At 33.8% G+C, this 19281-nt stretch overlaps 1 protein-coding gene across 5 annotated transcripts in view; it reads left to right on the top strand.

Annotated features, from left to right (window-relative positions):
* Nucleotides 1–19281, top strand: part of ZNF280D (zinc finger protein 280D) — a 129867-nt gene that overhangs the window by 50250 nt on the left and 60336 nt on the right. For all 5 annotated transcript variants that reach the window (XM_028100201.2, XM_028100204.2, XM_028100205.1 and 2 more), the window contains 4 exons: nucleotides 8866–9089; nucleotides 12207–12364; nucleotides 13086–13186; nucleotides 14206–14352. In XM_028100201.2, the coding sequence (XP_027956002.1) occupies nucleotides 8866–9089; nucleotides 12207–12364; nucleotides 13086–13186; nucleotides 14206–14352 (630 nt within the window). The remainder of the gene's footprint in view (nucleotides 1–8865; nucleotides 9090–12206; nucleotides 12365–13085; nucleotides 13187–14205; nucleotides 14353–19281) is intronic.

Genomic DNA, 19281 nt, shown 5'->3' with positions numbered 1-19281 from the left:
ATTTATATTCATTGATATGATATATTTACTTGGTCTTGGTTCTGTCACATTTATTTATTTATTTTTTCTATATATTTTTAAAGATTTTATTTATTTATTTGACACACAGAGAGAGCACAAGCAGGAGGAGCGGCAGGCAGAGGGAGAGGGAGAAGCAGGTTTCCCACTGAGCAAGGAGCCTGATGCAGGGCTCAATCCCAGGACCCTGGGATCATGACCTGAGCTGAAGGCAGACACTTAACCGACTGAACCACCCAGGCACCCCGTCACAATTTTTTATTATCTTTTTTTTTTTTTAAGTCTTTCACTATGTGGTTGCTTTGTATGTGTGTAGCTTAGGTTTTTAGGGAAGCTGTATTTTTGTTCTCCTATTTATCCTTGTAATTTTAATGCTGATATAATTCTAGTAGTCTTCTATTCCTTTGGCCATTCTCTAATATTAAAATTAGTTAAGGTAGTATTAAATTTTCTATTCTTAACCCACCCATCCTTAACCGTCTCCTCTCCTACCTGATTTTAGTCAATGGTATCTTTCTGAGTGTTTACCTTTGTACCATTAAGATTGCTCATACCTATACTACTTCATTTGGTAGCTCTAAATGATATTCTTTGATGTACTGCTGGTATATTTGAGGCAATCGTGAGTCTTCTCAACCTTATGTTCATTGTCCTTTTACCCCCTCGCAGTTTTTATTTGTTGGTTGTATCATTTTTTCATTGTCAGGGCATATAACATTTGCATTTGATTTTCTTAACATTATTTCTGTATTTGTTTTAATCTTTTTTCACAGTAAATACATTCAGTGTTGATTACCAGTCTGTTTCTCATGGTTTCTTTAGTTATCTCTTGTTTGGCTGTTCATCCTATCTAGTAATTTCCATAAGAAGGGCCTGGGAACAGCATTTTCTGAATTCTTTCATGTTCAAAAAAGTTTGACTATATTCCATTCTTGAAAAATGGTTTGGCCATATATAAAGTAAGTTGGATCCATTTCTCGGTTTTCTGTTCTGTTCCATTGACCTTTGTGTCTGTTTTTGTGCCAGTACCCTACTGTCTTGATGATTACAGCTTTGTAATAGAGCTTGAAGTGTGGAATTGTGATGCTATCAGCTTTGGTTTTCTTTTTCAACATACCTTGAGCTATTCAGGATCTTTTCTGGTTCCATACAACTTTTAGGATTATTTGGTCCAGCTCTATGAAAAAAAGTTGATGGTATTTTGATAGGGATTGCATTGAATGTATAGATTGCTCTAGGTAGTATAGACATTTTAACAATATTTGTTCTTCCAATCCATGAGCATGGAACATTTTTCCATTTCTTTGTATCTTCCTCAGTTTCTTTCATGAGTGTTCTATAATTTTCTGAATACAGATTCTTTGCCTCTTTCTTTAGGTTTATTCCTAGGTATCTTATGGTTTTTGGTGCAGTCGTAAATGGGATCAACTCCTTAATTTCTCTTTCTTCTGTCTCATTGTTAGTGTATAGAAATGCAACTGATTCCTGTGTATTGATTTTATATCCTGCCATATTGCTAAATTCCTATATGAGTTCTAGCAATTTTGGGGTGGAGTCTTTTGGGTTTTCCACATAGAGTATCATGTCATCTGTAAAGAGTGAGAGTTTGACTTCTTCTTTGCTGATTTGGATGCTTTTTATTTCTTTCTGTTGTCTGATTGCTGAGGTTAGGACTTCTAGTACTATGTTGAACAACAGTGGTGATAGTGGACATCCCTGCCATGTTCCTGATCTTAGTGGGAAAGCTCCCAGTTTTCCCCACTGGGAATGGTACTCACTGTGGACTTTTCATATATGGCTTTTATGATATTGAGGTATGTTCCCTCTATCCCTACACTGTGAAGAGTTTTAATCAAGAAAGGATCCTGTACTTTGTCAAAAGCTTTTTCTGCATCTATTGAGAAGATCCTATGGTTCTTGCCCTTTTATTTATGTAGTATATCACATTGATTGATTTGTGGATGTTCAACCAACCTTGCGGCCCAGGAATAAATCCCACTTGGTCATGGTGAATAATCCTTTTAGTGTCCTGTTGGATCCTATTGGCTAATATTTTTGTGAGAATTTTTGCATCCATGTTCATCAGGGATATTGGTCTGTAATTCTTTTTGGTGGAGTCTTTGGTTTTGGGATCAAGATAATGCTGGCCTCATAGAAAGAGTTTGGAAGTTTTCCTTCCATTTCTGTTATTTTGAAACAGCTTCAGAAGAATAAGTATTAGTTCTTTAAATGTTTAGTAGAATTCCCCCGGGAAGCCATCAGGCCTTGGGCTCTTGTTTCTTGGGAGATTTTTTATTATTGCTTCAATTTCCTTGCTGGTTATGGGTCTGTTCAGGTTTTCTGTTTCTTCCTGTTTCAATTTTGGCAGTTTATATATCTCTAGGAATGCATCCATTTCTTCTAGATTGCCTAATTTGTTGGCATATAGTTGCTCATAATGTGTTCTTATAATAGTTTGTATTTCTTTGGTGTTGGTTGTGGTCTCTCCTCTTTCATTCATGATTTTATTTATTTGGGTCCTTTCTCTTTTCTTTTGGTAAGTCTGGCCAGAGGTTTATCAATTTTATTAATTCTTTCAAAGAACCAGCTCCTGGTTTCATTGATCTGTTCTACAGTTCTTTGGTTTCTGTTTCACTGATTTCTGTTCTAATCCTTATTATTTCTCTTCTCCTGCTGGGTTTAGGCTTTATTTGCTGTTCTTTCTCCAGCTCCTTTAGGTGTAAGGTTAGGTTGTGTATTTGAGACCTTTCTTGTTTCTTGAGAAAGGCTTGTAGTGCTATATACTTCCCTCTTAGGACTGCCTTTGCTGCATCCCAAAGGTTTTGAACAGTTGTGTTTTCATTTCCATATATTTCCATGAATTTTTTAAATTCTTTAATTTCCTGGCTGACCCATTCATTCTTTAGTAGGATGCTCTTTAGCCTCCATGTATTTGAGTTCTTTTCACATTTCCTCTTGTGATTGAGTTCAAGTTTCAAAAGCATTGTGGTCTGTAAATATGCAGGGAATGATCCCAGTCTTTTGGTACCAGTTGAGACCTGATTTATGACCCAGCATGTGATCTATTCTGGAGAATGTTCCATGTGCACTTGAGAAGAATGTGTATTCTATTGCTTTAAGATGCAGTCTTCTGAATATATCTATGAAGTCCATCTGGCCAAGTGTGTCATTCAAAGCCCTTATTTCCTTTGTTGATGTTCTGCTTAGATGATCTGTCCATTGCAGTGTGGGGGGTGTTCAAGTCCCCTACTATTATGGTGTTATTATCAATGTGTTTCTTTAATTTTGTTATTCTTTGTCTTATATAATTGGCTGCTCCCATATTAGGGACATAAATATTTACAAATATTAGATCTTCTTGTTGGATAGACCCTTTAATTATGATATATGGGAAAATTGGACAGCCACATGCAGAAGAATGAAACTGGACCATTTCCTTACACTGTACACAAAAATAGACTTGTTGATGAAAGACCTAAATGTGAGACGGGAATCCATCAAAATCCTAGAGAAGAACACAGGCAGTAACCTCTGTGACCTCGGCCACAGCAACTTCTTGGTGACACGTCTCCAAAGGCAAGGGAGACAAAGGCAAAAATGGTCTTTTGGGACTTCATCAAGATAAAAAGCTTTTGCACAGCAAAGGAAACAGTTAACAAAACTAAAAGGCAACCTACAGAATGGGAGCAGATATTTGCAAATGACATATCATATGAAGGGCTAGTATCCAAAATCTATAAAGAACTTAAACTCAACATCCAAAGAGCAAATAGTGCAATCAAGAAATGGACAGAAGACATGAACAGACTTTTCTCCAAAGAAGACATCTAAATGGCCAACAGACAGATGGGAAAGTGCTCCACATCACTCAGTATCAGGGAAATACAAATCAAAACCACAATGAGATACCACCTCACACCAGTCAGAATGGCTAAAATTAACAAGTCAGGAAACGACAGATGTTGGCAAGGTTGTGGAGAAAGGGGAACCCTTCTACACTGTTGATGGGAATGCAAGGTGGTGCAGCCACTCTGGAAGACAATATGGAGGTTCCTCAGAAAGTTGAAAATAGAGCTATCCCACAACCCAGCAATTGCACTACTAGGGAGTTACTCGAGAGATACAAATGTAGTGATCCTAAGGGGTACCTGCACCCCAGTGTTTATAGCAGCAATGTCCACAACAGCCAAACTATGGATAGAGCCCAGATGTCCATTGACAGATGAATGGATAAAGAAGATGTGGTATATATATATATACGATGGAATACTACCCAGCTGTTAAAAAAATGAAATCTTGCCATTTGCAAGGACATGGATGGAACTAGAGGGTGTTCTGCTAAGTGAAATAAGTCAATCAGAAAAAGACAATTATTATATGATCTCAATTATATGTGGAATTTAAGAAACAAAACAGAGGATCCTAGGGGATGAGAGGAAAAAGTAAAGACTAAATCAGAGAGGGAGACAAATCATAAGAGACTCTTAATCATAGGAAACAAACTGAGGGTTGCTGGAGGGGAGGGAGGTGGGGGGGGATGGGGTAACTGGGCAGTGGACATTAAGGAGGGCCTGTGATGTCATGAGCACTGGGTATTATATAAGACTGATGAGTCACTGACCTCTACCTCAGAAACCAATAACACATTATATGTTAATTAATTGAATTTAAATTAAAAAAAAGAAAAAAACAGAGTAAGTTGGATCCTACTTTGAGGATCTTGTTTGTGGTGCTTCTCTTTTACAGTATTGAATATTGCCTGTTGAGAAATCTGGGATGAGCCTGAATTATTTTGCTCTTTATAAGTGATTTGATCTTTTTGCCTGGCTGCCCATAGGATTCTTTATTTTGGAAGACAGATATAATGACTGACTTGGTGTTGGGGTTTGGGTCAGCCTTCTCTGATGTATAACATGTTCTTTCTGCTTGTATGTTTTTGTCTTCCTTTATTTTAGTTCAGTTTTCTTGATTCATATTTTAAAATATTTATTCCATATAATTGTTTTGTCTTTTTGGGGAGAGGGGAGAATATTGTCCAGTATGCATTCATTTGATGTCCTTTGTCTGGCATATCTGTCATTTTCTTTCTAATCCTTTTAACACTTAAATTTTTTTTATTTGCTTTTCTCAGTATCAGCCTTTGTGTCCTTCATTTTATCTTCCAGTGCCTGTTCACCACTGTTCTTCTTTCTGTCTTTATCTCTCTGATTTCTCTACTTTTCCCTCGATTTTGCCACTCCTTTTTTATGTCTTATTTGTCTTGCCATTTCTTGTTGCTTTATGGTTTTCCAAATAGACACAATTACTTCATTAAGTTTTTAAAATTCAGAGCAGAAATTTTGGTCACTTTTCATCTGCAACTGCTCCATGGTGTTTTTGTCAGAATTTTACATTTTGCTCCTTTTATCTTATTTTTGTTTAGATGTAAATTTCAATCATAGTGAAGAACAAGTTGGATTTTCTTGGGCTAACTCTTTTGTCCAAAGCTCCTTTTGGGAAGTGTAGGTTGCTGGGATAATCTCACATCCCGCTAACTGGTTTATACACCTCTTGGCTGGGAGAAGTCTTTCTGCAAATGTGACTTGTGTGTCTGATTTTATGTGTAGCATTGCCTAATTTGCTTCTCTGTTCCAAATGAAGTCTGGGGGACTTCTTCCATCCTTCTTGCCCCAGCTTCTGTACCTGTTTTTGTAAACAAAGTATGTAGCTTTGCACTTCAGGATGTGTCTTTCACCTTTAGAATGCCAGTTTTTGCTGACGCTTTCTAAGATCTGTTACTATTGGGTCCTTTTGATTTCTCTGATCTGCTTCCAACTACATATCTTCTGTCTGAGCTTGGCTGATTTGGGTAGTGCTGTCATATGTTGTAGAGTCTGTGGATTTTATCTGGCTCTTAGTTTCAATGAAAATAAATTTTTAGAATTTGGTTGTTGTGGCTTTGGATGAGTCCCAGCAGGAGAAGGGGAAAATGTTGACTTATGTAGGATGATCATATGGGAACTTCTATTTTACTATTTAAAAATAGCATCCCACTTTCTTTGTTCTGAAAATCTAACCTAAATTTTTAGGCACTAACAAAGCAATAGAACATGGTCTCTCTACTGGGAGGAGTGAAGATGAGAATGGTATTTTGGTGGTATCTGCTGTTTGTCAAATTACAGAATATGTCATTAAAGTATTTAATATTTTATCCCCAGGAAAATAAGGGACAACCCAGGGCTACAGTGAAAGGCTAGAACCAAAAGGGTTTTAGGACTGAATAAAAGATGACCAGTTTGTCTTGGACCATAGCTAAATGTGCCATCCATAGCTTTTTCTATCCTCCTATAAAACCTTCAGTATAAGCTTAGTTCTCATTTCTTAAGTTACGTGCTTGCCTTTTGAATATTTTCTTTGGAGTTCTTTGCTTTTCTCTCAATTACTAAATTTCCTGAACTAGGTTGTCCATTCTTGGTTTATCATCCATCTGTCTTACAGGGATCTGAAACATTGCTTAAAGATACTGTGAATAAAAGTAATGTAGCATTGTGTGTCAACTATACTCAAAAAAAAAAAGGGATACATTGAGATTTGTATATTTATTTTTAAAACCTGTTCCTATATTTTTTATTTAAAAAAAAGAAAATGAAAAAACAGCTAGCAATTGATCATCTGTTATGTGTATTATAATATATGAGCATTTAAGGTAACTTTAACTTTTATAGATGTACCAAATTAGATGTTTCTGAAAAATATAACCTTGTAGCACATTCTACTATAGACTACATAGGTTATTTTATAGATTTCAGAAAAGAATCAAGTCTCAAATATGACTCAATAACTTCTACAGTCTGAAAACCAAATTTAATGTTTGAATATATATGATTGTCCACATTTCTAATTAGGGACACTATTCTATATTATATCATTTTTGTGCATTATAATGTTTCCCATTGTTTGAGATCACTTCTATGGTAAAATTGCAGATAAGATCAGGGATTTTGTTTATCAAAATGATACTATGGGTATACATCATTTATAGTAAGACATGTATTTTGAGTTATTTTTCTGATAGTGCTAATAGATTTACTCTGAACCATCCTTTTCTCCACTTATCCTTAAATTCAAAACCAGCGTTTTTTAGAAGGAACTTAACCTTATAATAGTCCTTAGAAATAGTCTGACTTTCCTAAACTCTTAAATATTACATGTGTCCCAAGAAGTATCTAGAAACTTCTCATTTCCCTCTTTTCATTGTGGTTTCATTTCAACTGTATTTATTCTGAGTGGTTGACCTCAAAGGATCATGTAGTATTAGGGACCTAATGTATTTATCCTTATTTAGCTTATGGATGCAACCTTAACTCCTAAACACAAATTGTGTCACTGTATGTGGGCTCATTTTATTCAGTATTTTTCCCCTTTCTTTTAGATCTATTTGAGATTTTTTTCTTGGTATTTTTTCCTCCAAAGGTTTCAGAATTGACAAGTGAACAAAGTAAATGCAATTGAAATGTTATAGGTCTGTCTTGGATCAAAGACCCAGCTTACCATGTGATACAGACATTTTACCAATGATCTAACATTTCAGTGTGGCAGGAGATGAAATGGATGTTATCTTAGAAATTGAGGGAGACAAACCATATGAGACTCTTGACTTGGGGAAACAAACTGACGTTTGGGGAAAGGGAGGTGGGTGGGGGGATGGGGTAACTAGGTGATGGAAATTAAAGAGGGCACATGATATGATGAGCACTGGGTGTTATATATTCAATGATTTAATGAATCATTGAACATTATATCAAAAACTAATGATGTAGTATACCTTGACTAATTGAGTTTTTTAAAAAAAAGGAATAGAATTCTGTTAGAGTTTCAAACTTTTTAATATTGTAATTAATTTACTAAATAACACATTTAGGAAGAGTTTAAGTCAGCTGGTGTATGTTGTAAAAGAATTACCTGGGTGGCTTGTTGAAAAATAAAGATTTCTGGGCCCTGTATCTAGATACATTGTGATTTATGGGTCTGAAGTGGGCCCAGGAATTAGCATTTTGACAAGTACTTCTGGTTTTTCTAATGCAGGTCTTCTTTGGACTGGCCTTTGAGAAAAACTGACATAGAGAAATTCTACAACTAAAAATGATGTGTACAATAAATGAATTAATTATATCTTGTTGAAAAAAAAGCTCACATGAAATTATTCCACATTAGAACCAGTTTATGTGACAACTTGATTTTATTCATGAGGAACTAAATTTCCCCTTCAAATATTTAAGCATTCTAGATTTCAAGGTGTAACTGTAGAATTTTTCAAGATGTTACTAATTTTTAAAGACTTGTTCAAGATCTTTTTTTTTTTCTTACACATTTTCTAGCACCTTGAGTCTGGGCAATGGCAAGTTAGTTGTGTTCAATTTTTAGTTCTAACTAGATATTATGAAATTTCATATATCACTTGATAATTAAACATATGCATTATGGCATGTGAAACTACATTTCCTTTCTGTGCTCTATCTTGACATGGATATGAAATGAATAAGTTTTAGTTTAGTTAAACATTTAAGTTATTATTCAGTATTTATATCTGAAAAGATAAATTGCAAGGAAAAAAACTATTAGATCAATAGCCAAGTTCTAGTTTTAGGGTTATTCTTTTAAAAAATTTTGTTGTTGCTTATTATGATAATAGGTGTTTATTGTTATTTAGAGTGTGCGTATGTACCACATACTTGTAGATTAATATTTTTCCAGGCATATTATCAAGCATAGTTTTACATGGTCTGACTTTAGTTGTAAACATAGAATTGCTTTTTGATATCTAATTTTTTTAAGGGATAAATAAGACTTCTATTTTTTCTCTTTCAGTACTGTTGTCCAGACATGATAAATAACTTTTTAGGACTGGCTAAAACAGAATTTTCAAGTACAGCAAATAAAAATAAGACTGTTGATTCAGAGAAAGGAAAATTGATCATGTTAGTTAATGACTTTTATTATGGAAAACATGAAGGAGATGTCCAGGAAGAACAGAAGACTCACACAACTTTTAAATGCTTCAGTTGCTTGAAAATTCTTAAAAATAATATTAGGTATGTAAATACTTATTTTCATTTCTTTTTGAAAATTGGAATGCTGCAGATATAAATGTTGTATCTTTATCTTGTATTTTTCTGTGCCATTCTAGATAAGCAATTTTAATACTTTCTACTAAGGACAAAGGCAGATTGTCCTGTTGAAAACTTTTGTTCTTTCTTGTAATTTAGAGTTGACTCCTGGATCCACTTAGTTGTATTTCTTTAAAATAACTTAAGAAAGGACAAACTTTATTTCAAAAATTAACTTTTCCCCCTATATTATAACTGTTTTAGGAATTTTCATGAGATCATTTTCATTTTTAGCTGCATTTGAATTTTATTTCTCTTTGCAAGAAGAACCACTTTAGTATGTCCAGTTTGACCTCCTCCATACTAATCTTATTTAATGCTCAAGTCTTTTAACTCAGATTTATAATTTTTAGAACGTTTACCTTGCAGGAAAAGTGATCTTCTTTAGAGAAGTACCAGTTCTAGGAAACATGTCTGCTTTGATTTTAAAATTAATCCCTTTAAAAATTAGAAATTTAATTTCCAGTGAAATTTTTAATTTTATACATGCATGCTTTAAATTTTAGGAACTTTACTTTGTGATCTTTGAGTTACATGGCATATTAGTAGCTGTCATCCTGTAAATGAGTACGTAACAAGAACAAAGTAACAAGACATACTGATTGATATTTTTCAGTGGTTATATAGCTTGACATTTATATTAGGTAAGGTTGTTTTTATACCATTTTATTATAAAAATGTTCAGACATGTAGCAAAGTTTAAAAAATTTTACAGCAGATACTGTATGCTTATCACCTTGATTCTACCATTAACATTTTACTGTGCTTGCTGCATCATGTATCTGTTCATTCTTCCTTCAAACTATTTTTTTCTTATGCATTTCAAAGTAAGTTGCAGACATCAGTATACTTAGATGTGTATGTGTGTGTGTGTGTGTGTGTACACAAACACGTATGTATGCCTTTTTATGTTTACCTTTGATAACTTTGTAAATAGCATTCTTAGGTACCTCTAGGTTACTTCTGGACCCAGTATTCATTTCATTTTCCTGTGAGTTCTTAAGTCCAAAAAGAAGCATATAGAAAAACCCTAAAATACATTGTGATATACTCCTATAACAATTATTAAAGCTTTGTTCATGGTGGTGCTTTATAGTTTCCAAATTGTTTCACATATGTTACTTCATATGAGTCCTCACATTTCTTTATCTCCTTTAATTAAACTTTAACAGCCATCAATAGTTAATGGTTTAACAGAAGGGATATTGTACTTCATGATATAACACTGAAGCAATATTACAGTAGAACTCTGTCACCTATTTCCATATTCTTAACATATTAATAATAAAAAACTCCAGAAAAATCATGTTAATAAATATGGTGAAAGCATAGAAATATGTTTCACTGACTTAGTTCCTTGTTATACTTAAATATGTATATATTAGAAGTTATTTCAGCAATAGCTTTTGGCTTTTCCTTTGAGATTAGCCCACTTAATATTAAACATATGAAAGTTAAATTCCTTTTCTTGTTAGTATTTCAGAAGACTAGCTACATATTTCTAGAGTACCTGGATATTTCAGAATTTAAAGCAAACAGCATTTATAACATCCTGGAATTGAGCATTTTTTGAAATACTGATTGTTTAGGAAACATAACCTTAATGGTAAATACTTTGTAACCAAAGAAGTTATATATGTTAAATAATATTTATCTTAACAGTAAAACTGGGAAGACAAATTGATGTTTATGTAGAGAATGGTACAAATGGTAGCTATAGATTTTTACTCTCTGCCTTGTCAACATATTGTGGTATGATTTTTTTTTTTCTCCTACACTGAGTGTCACCAAAAGCAGTTAGGTTTATTTTATTCTGTGAACATCCTTGTAAGAAGTTTGCTTTTATGTTTTCCTCATTTCCATCTGTTAGTTTAAGTAGCTTGCATTCCCAATGGGGGCTCATATAATGATTGCGTGAAAGCTTGCTAGTTAAGAGATTATTTTATATAGATACACTTTAATTGCTTAAAGTTGTGAGCGGAAAGTTTAATGGCTCATGACCTTTTCTCTATGTATAAATATTTAGCCAAGACTAAGATTTTCTATAGGTGTTTGTAGAGCTGGTGTTAAAACCAAGGGAGGACAGAAAGATATTTCAAAGTGTGCCATAACCTGTTCAAGAGAAGTACTATTGTGAAGGTGTGAACAAGAGATAAATGTTATAGCCTTCATGGTGACTGCTATCCAGATTAATGACATTATCACTTACTTTCAAGATTCTTTCCTTTATGGGCTCAAAGTGAATAATTGTTAATAGTTGACCTAGACTAAAAATTGTTATAACTTTACTTTCAAATTCAGCAAAAAGCTTCAGTAAGCTCTTTTAAATAGGTATTCCCATTTATATTGCACTCTTTGCTGTTGAAGGTCATAGTTCCTGCTCATAAGAAGCCTTTTAGGGAAGCTGAAATAGCAGAATGTAAAACTGAAAAATGGACGTTGCCTACAAAGGGCACAGTCTGCAAGTTAAAATGAACAGTCTGTGCTAACAGTAAACCAGTGTCATTAAATAAAACAAAAGGTTCTTGTAATTGTAGGCATTAAAATTGCTATTACATGCATTTAGAAACCAAGACACAAGTAAAAATACCAGTAATTTGTCTTTTAAACAGCTGGAATCTATTGTATATCTTCACAGCCTTAAAAGATTTCTCTCATGACTGTAGCTGCTTTTGGTGGTAGGGTTTCCTTCCTTTGAAGTATTTTATTTAAAAATGTAAATAGTATTCACGTATGGAAAAAAGCCTGCTTTTTTTAATCTTTAAAAAACATTTTAATACTCTGAAATGATTAAGAATTTGAGCAAATTAGTAATATTTCAGATTAATTACATTGATGAATTCTTTTGAAGCAAAGATGTTTATTTGGCCACGTAATGAAAGTGATTATTTAAAACACACAGTTTTCTAGAGGACTTTTAAGGCTTTTGAGATTTTATTTTGAATAATATATCTATATTTTTAAGATTTAGACTCAGATACTTATTTGTTAGATTTTTGTTTTTAAATCTGAATTTTTGCACCTGTTGACAATCATTTATAGGTTTATGAACCACATGAAACACCATTTGGAACTTGAGAAGCAGAGCAGTGAGAGCTGGGAAAACCACACCACCTGCCAGCACTGCTATCGTCAGTTTCCCACACCATTTCAACTGCAGTGTCACATTGAAAGCACACATACACCCCATGAATTTTCTAGTAAGTTACAGTTCTGCTTAAGTATGGGATAGTATTAATTTTGATGATGCAAACTCTGAGAAGCTTGTTAAAAAAATAAGATTAAGAAAAAGACTTTGGAATTTGGGGGCAAAATTGGAAAAGTTTTAACTTACCTAAATTGTTAAAACTAGTTATTAAAATTAAAGCCCCTCTTATAAATAATTCATTAAAGTAAATAACCTGTGCATTATATGTGGGGAACTAAATTAAAAACCTCAGATCATAGTTTTCAAATATGAAATTAATGCCCTTAATTTAAACTTGAATAAGAAAAATAACTACAGTCATAGTTAAAATCACAGATTTTAGAGTTAGATAGCTTGAGTTCAAATCCCAGGTCTGCCTCTTAATACAGCTATGTGATCTTAGGCAAGTTACTTAATATTTGAATAATGGGGAATAATAGAAATACCTGCTTCATAATGCTGTTGTGGGAATTAAATGAGCTAATGTAAGTAAAGTACTTAGAACTGTTAGGCACGCCAATACTATTGTTATTTTTGTTGATATAGATATATAAAATGAATTTTACCTATATATATCTGTTTTGTTTGCCTGGTGAAGATAGATTTTTTTTTATTGAGGTATAAGTGACATATAGTTTCAGTTATACAACATAATGATTTGATATTTGTGTGTGTGTAATATGTATATCTATATCTTAAAATGCTGTAATGTCTTTTTCTCCCCCCACGCTTAGCCATTTGCAAAATCTGTGAATTATCATTTGAAACAGAGCATATTCTTTTACAACATATGAAGGACAATCATAAGCCTGGGGAAATGCCATATATTTGCCAGGTATACTACACATATTTTATTGTATACTTAGTGTTTGTTTGGTTTGTTTGTTTTCTGTTGTTTTGATGATAAGATTTAAACCTACTGGGCCAAGGGTCAGCAAATTTTTTCTGTAAAGCACCAGATATAAAGCACCCCAGGCTTTGAGGGTCATACCATCTGTGTTGCAACTAATCAACTCTGCCATTGCAGCACAAAGGCAGCCACAGACAACAAGTAAATGGACTTGATCTGGCTCTGTTTCATTTAAACTTTATCTATGGACACTGGAATCTGAATTTCACATAATTTTCATGAGCCATGAAATATATTCTTTTATTTTCCCAACCATTTAGATAAAATTGGTTACTAAAATTAAAATTCCTCTTGTAAACGATTTATTAATAAAAAAACTTTGGCATAACTCATGCGTTGTATGTGGGGTCAGCAGAGAGTTGAAATTGGCCCATAGGCCATTTTATACCTACTCCCGATTGGACAAAGAAAAGCCCTGTGGCAGAAAGACAAGCATAGGGACTTATTTTACCATATAAGGAAGAACGTAGGCATACAAGGGAAGTATGAAATGCTTTTAGTTACAGAGAACCCTACCAAATGCTTTGGGATTAGCATTTTTTCAGAATTTGAAGAAGAGATAGAAAAAGAAGATAAAAATATATTGCCAATGCCATAGCCTGGAGGCCATTTATAATCTAAAGGAAGGTGCTGTTTTATGTAGCAGAAAAAAAATTTTATAGTATGAAATTTCAAGTCAAGATGGAGGTGGTAAATAAAAAGATCTGATAAAAAGAAGGGAACCTACTTACGTTTTGGGAAGTATCCTTAAACTTTGATAGGTAACTTTTCTGTCTCAAAGATTATCTTTCGGTGCTTGCATTAATGGGATTCTTGGTTATATAGGTGTGAGAGCTGAATGAGTTGTAGCTGATGTTCTTCTAAACAAATGACCTATCATTGTTACTTTGTAATTGTATATCATTATACATTTTCAAGTTAAACTAAACCTTCTTTATTTGTAGGTTTGCAATTACAGATCGTCGTCATTTTCTGATGTAGAAACTCATTTTAGAACATCCCATGAAAACACTAAGAACTTGCTATGTCCATTTTGCCTCAAAGTTATTAAAATTGCAACACCCTACATGCATCATTATATGAAGCATCAGGTGAGATTTACCAGTTCTTATTTGTTCATGTTGTTTTAGCAAAAAGATTATTACTTAGAACATTGGTTAGATTGTTCTGCAAGGGAAGCAAGATTTTCCAAATGACACCAATTTGCAATTTATGTTGAATTACTTGTAAAACTTCCACTTCTTTTCCTTGCTTTCTGGTGATGTTGTGGCTCATAAGTGAAAATTCTGAAAGAAAGCTAGAAATCGGAAACCCAGGATTGAAGGAAAAAAGGAAAGATGAGTGGAATATCCATAAGATTGGATATTTCAGGGTCCGAGAGGAAGTATGGGAATGATTTTGAAGGTAGTTATCAGGGTAAAGGTGAGCGTGAACTAAGAAAAGATTGAGGACTCATAATCTTGTTTTCCTTTTTTTCTTCCAACCTTATTTCCACTTTTTAACCCCCTTATGATGAGAATACATGTTGTTATCATTGACCAGAAGTGGTGTTTTATAGCTGCCAGTGATAAAGGAAACATTAATGACACTTACTGCTTGGTATATGAATTCATCACTTGTTTTGTGGATGGATTCTGCTAGTTCTGCTATATAAATTTTTGGGATCCGGTATTAGCACTTAATACCCTTCTCTTGAATTCTGATGTTAATGCCTACTGGTTTTTTTCCTGAAGCAATTAAACCATCCTTTGTTTGGGGTGAAAACTTTTATGTAACACTGATCCTGTTCTTAAGTGCTTGAAAGAGCAAAAACAGTGTCTTTGCCAAAATCAGAAGTCACTGGATTTACTGAATCTGATCATGTAATCAAGTTTTGCCACCTCCCTAATCAGCGCATTATATATATATTTTTTTATTATTGATGAAATTGGCATGCTGATTGGTGCTCACTTTGCTTTCAGTTCGTCATTCGATAATCATGAAATCAAGTTGTGGTTTTTAACTGGGAAAGATCATAAAAGTAGAATTTCCAAGTGAATTTTTTTTATATTTTTATTTAAATTCCAGTTGATTAACATACAGTGTAATACTAGTTTTCAGTGTAGAATTTAGTGATTCAGCACTTACATACAACACCCAGTGCTTGTCACAAGTGCCCTCCTTTATCCCCATTACCTTTCTAACCCATCTTCCTGGGCACCTCCTCTCCTGTAACCATCAGTTTGTTCTCTACAGTTAGGAGTCTGTTTCTTGGTTTGCCTCTCTTTTTTTTTTTTACCCCCTACGTTTGCTTGTTTTGTTTCTTAATTCTGCATATGAGTGAAATCATATAGTATTTGTCTTTCTCTGACTTATTTCACTTAGCATAATACTCTATAATTCTTTCCATGTCACTGCAAATGGCAGGATTTCATTCTTTTTTATGACTAATATTCCATTGTGTGTGTGTAAAATATATACATATTATATATATATAATATATACATATTATATATATATAGCCCCTTCTTTATCCAAGTGAATTTAGTATCTCCTGTGTTGTGACTGGGATGATACTCATCTTTGAGAAGTTCTGACAAAATCTTTCTATTCTAGGTTTCCCCAACAGTGTTCCATCAGGTGTTAATAGATGTTTCCCCCTAAATTGTTACTAGTAAAGAAATTTGGTAAATGCCTAGATTTACAATATCAAACAGTTTTGCTTATCTGTTTTTTAAAACAGGATTTCTCAGAGCTTTTAATATGCTAATGAATATTGTAAATCTCCAAGCAAAGGGTATAGGGCTTATTGGTTCCCAGACATTTTTGGCCATTGAGCCCTTTATTTGCACAATACATGTTAACATTTTTTGAGGAATAGAATTTTTTTTCATCTTTGGGCTTAAATTTGAATGGGAGAATGAGATATAAAATGGTAGTGCTATTTCATTATGGGCCTTTTAACATAATTTTTCCCACATGCTTTCCTAAAGCTCCAGAGTGAGATGTAGATATGGGAAGAATGATAATCATGAAAGAGATGTGTGGGCCCACTATGTGGGCTATGTGGTTTATAAGGTTTTTATACACTGAGTTTTATGTCTTGTCTTGCCATTGTTGCCAATTTTCTTTTGTTTATGTGGAATATTCAGGAGATAGGAAGTCAGCAGTAAAGAGGGGGAAATCTATTAATAAGGATCATCAGCATCCTTCAAGATATTTACAGTTTGCATAATTATTTACAAAGACTGGAACACCATAGCTGAGTAGGACTATAAACTTGTAATTGAGATATCATTAGTGTGCTATTAGACAATAAGAATTGTTGATTCTATGGCACATTTTATTGTCTTCAAAGACTTTGGTTGTAACTTTTTTTTAAGAAGATGTCTTAAGTCTCTGGTGATTTTAGAGTTAGCAATCCAGTTTGTATGACTTTTAAGAAATAATAAAAGTGATTTCAGATGTGTCAAATATGTTCATTAGATCTTTAATAAAAATGTTAACCAGTTAACATATGAAGTCACTTACCTTATGGCAGCAGCAGGTGCTTTACAAGCATTATCATCTTTACAATCACCATATGTGTATTATTATTTCTAACTTTTAGATGAGGAAACAAAGTTTTAGAGAATGTAACTTGCTCAGTGTCCTACTACCTAATAAAAAGCAGAATTAAAATTTGACTTCAGAGCCCAGGCTTTTACTGCTTTACCACAGACCCAGATTTTACATTGAAATTAGGTCTAAGGCAGAAATTACATAAAGTCGTAATTACTCTTAAATCCCTCAAATCTCCCAAACAGTGGAGTATGCATATCAAAAAAGTTCAAAACAGATCATTATTTCTCTACCTTTGGAATAGATCACTGTTTCATTGATTGAACATGATGTTATTTAAAAAATGTACTGTTTCTTTATCATTCTTATCACTTTGAAATGCATTCATACACAGGAGACATGTGCAAGACTTGTGTCCAGCTAAGAGAATAGTAGATTAGTATATTCTATCTCATGAGTCTGGACAAATGTTCATTAAATGGAATGGCAGACATTTTGAACTAGTTAAATTGTACCTGCTTCTCATATGCACTTTCTCCATCAGTGTCTTGCTTTCTGCCTCACAGTCCAATTATTTAACAAATACTTATTGAGTGCCTTACTATGTGTCAGAGGCTATTTTGGGTATTATATAGCAGTGAACAAAACAAAGTTTGTGCCCTCTGGAATTTGAATCATAGTAGAGAAAGATAAATATATGTGTGTTTATATTGTGAATGTATATGCTTGCTAGCTGGTCATAGTACTGTGGAAGGAAAATGTGGAGGATAGAGACTACCAGGGAGGTATTGGGAGTGGAGGAACGGTTGCTGTTATGTATGTAGTGTGGTAAAACATGAGCCTCTCTGAAGGAAATAAAGGCATAAGCCATGTGGAAATCTGGAAAAGGAAATATTCTGTAAACATTGAAGTGAATGTACATATGGGGTACTCAGAGAACAGCAAAGAGACCAGTTGTGACTAGAGCAGAGTAAACTAAATAAGAGGAAAACTAATAGGAGATTAGCTTGTTCAATAGAATGCAGGCCAGTTCATGCAGAGCCTTGTAAACCAGAAACAGGACTTTGGAAAACCATCAGAGTATTTAAGTGGGTGAACAATCTGCCGTGTTTTAAGATCATTGGCAGCTATGGGGAGAATAAACCACCAGGGAGGAAAGAACATGACAGGAAGAAGATAGGAGTCCAGGTGAGTGTCTTGGACCAGTATGGCAGCAGTAGTTTGAGGTAATGAGGAGTGGAAAGATTATGAAAGTTTTTGAAGGTAGAGCTGACAGATTTTATTAATACGTTGGATATGGGGTGTGTGAGTGAGTTACCAAGTTTTTGTCTGAAGCAGCTGCAAGAATGGAATTTTCATATACTGTCACAGGGGGAAGACTGAGAAAACAGATTTGGGGGGACAGGGAGGTAGGGAGAAAATCCAGAATTCAATTTTGTCCATGTTGATTTGAGATGCATATTAGCGCTCAGTTAGTGATGTCAAGTAGACAGTTGGATAGATAGTATTTAAAGCCAGGAAACTGGATGAGGTAACCTGGGGAGTGATTATAGATAGAAAAAAGATTTCTGGGAATCGGATTCTGGAGAACTTCTTTCTGTCCTGTTGTCTTAGTATCTATTTCTTGGCCAAGTTTTCATTTTCTGCCTCTTCCTTCAACACATATAAGTGAGTTTTTAAAAATTGCCTGTATCTACGATATAATCCAATGCACCACACTTCCAAAATAATCTTAAGATGCAGCTAGAATAGTAATACAAACGCATTATATTTATACATTGCTTTGAATTTTGTAAAGAGCTTTGATTTATGAAATGCCTGCTGTATGCTAGTAACTGTGCCAGGTGTACTTCTCAGTATATTACCTTGTTTGAATTTTATAAATGATTAAGCGTATTTAAATGGAAATAGTGATGTATCTGGCAGACTGTAATTTTTGAGGAAACATTCTTTTGTATTTATGTATTGTTTAAGTTTATATATATGTACATATATATATCATTTCTTAATGAGAGCATGTAAACTGTAGTTATTATATGTAGAAAGAATACTGGATCAGGAGTCTGGCAGTGCCAGTAAGTAGTTAAGGGGGAGTGATTTAGATTTCTCTTGGGTCTTGCTTTCCAGCTGTAGAATAATAACAGGATTGGGTTTAAAGAGGGACTCACTCAAGGGATCTCAGTCAGTAAATAGATTGGCAGTAGTTGTTCTGATTTATGTCTCCATATCAGCTCTGTTCAATGTTCATGTGGCTATTGAAGTTAAAATCAATTAAAGTTAAATAAAATTAAAAAATCAGTTCTTCTGTTGCACTTAGCACATTTCAGTTGCTCAGTAACTGTATGTGACTAGTGGCTACCATATTGGACAGTGCAGCTGTAGAACATTTTCATCATTGCAGAAAGTTACATTAGACAGCACTACTTTATACAACCATTTCTATAACAACCTTCTTTGAAATATCTGGTTAATTAAATTTA

The sequence above is a fragment of the Eumetopias jubatus genome, unplaced genomic scaffold (assembly GCF_037043125.1).
Source record: "Eumetopias jubatus isolate StellerSeaLion01/CBP00866 unplaced genomic scaffold, mEumJub1_p1.0 scaffold_7, whole genome shotgun sequence".
Classification (NCBI taxonomy): domain Eukaryota; kingdom Metazoa; phylum Chordata; class Mammalia; order Carnivora; family Otariidae; genus Eumetopias; species Eumetopias jubatus.
This window is presented reverse-complemented; position numbering and strand designations above follow the sequence as displayed.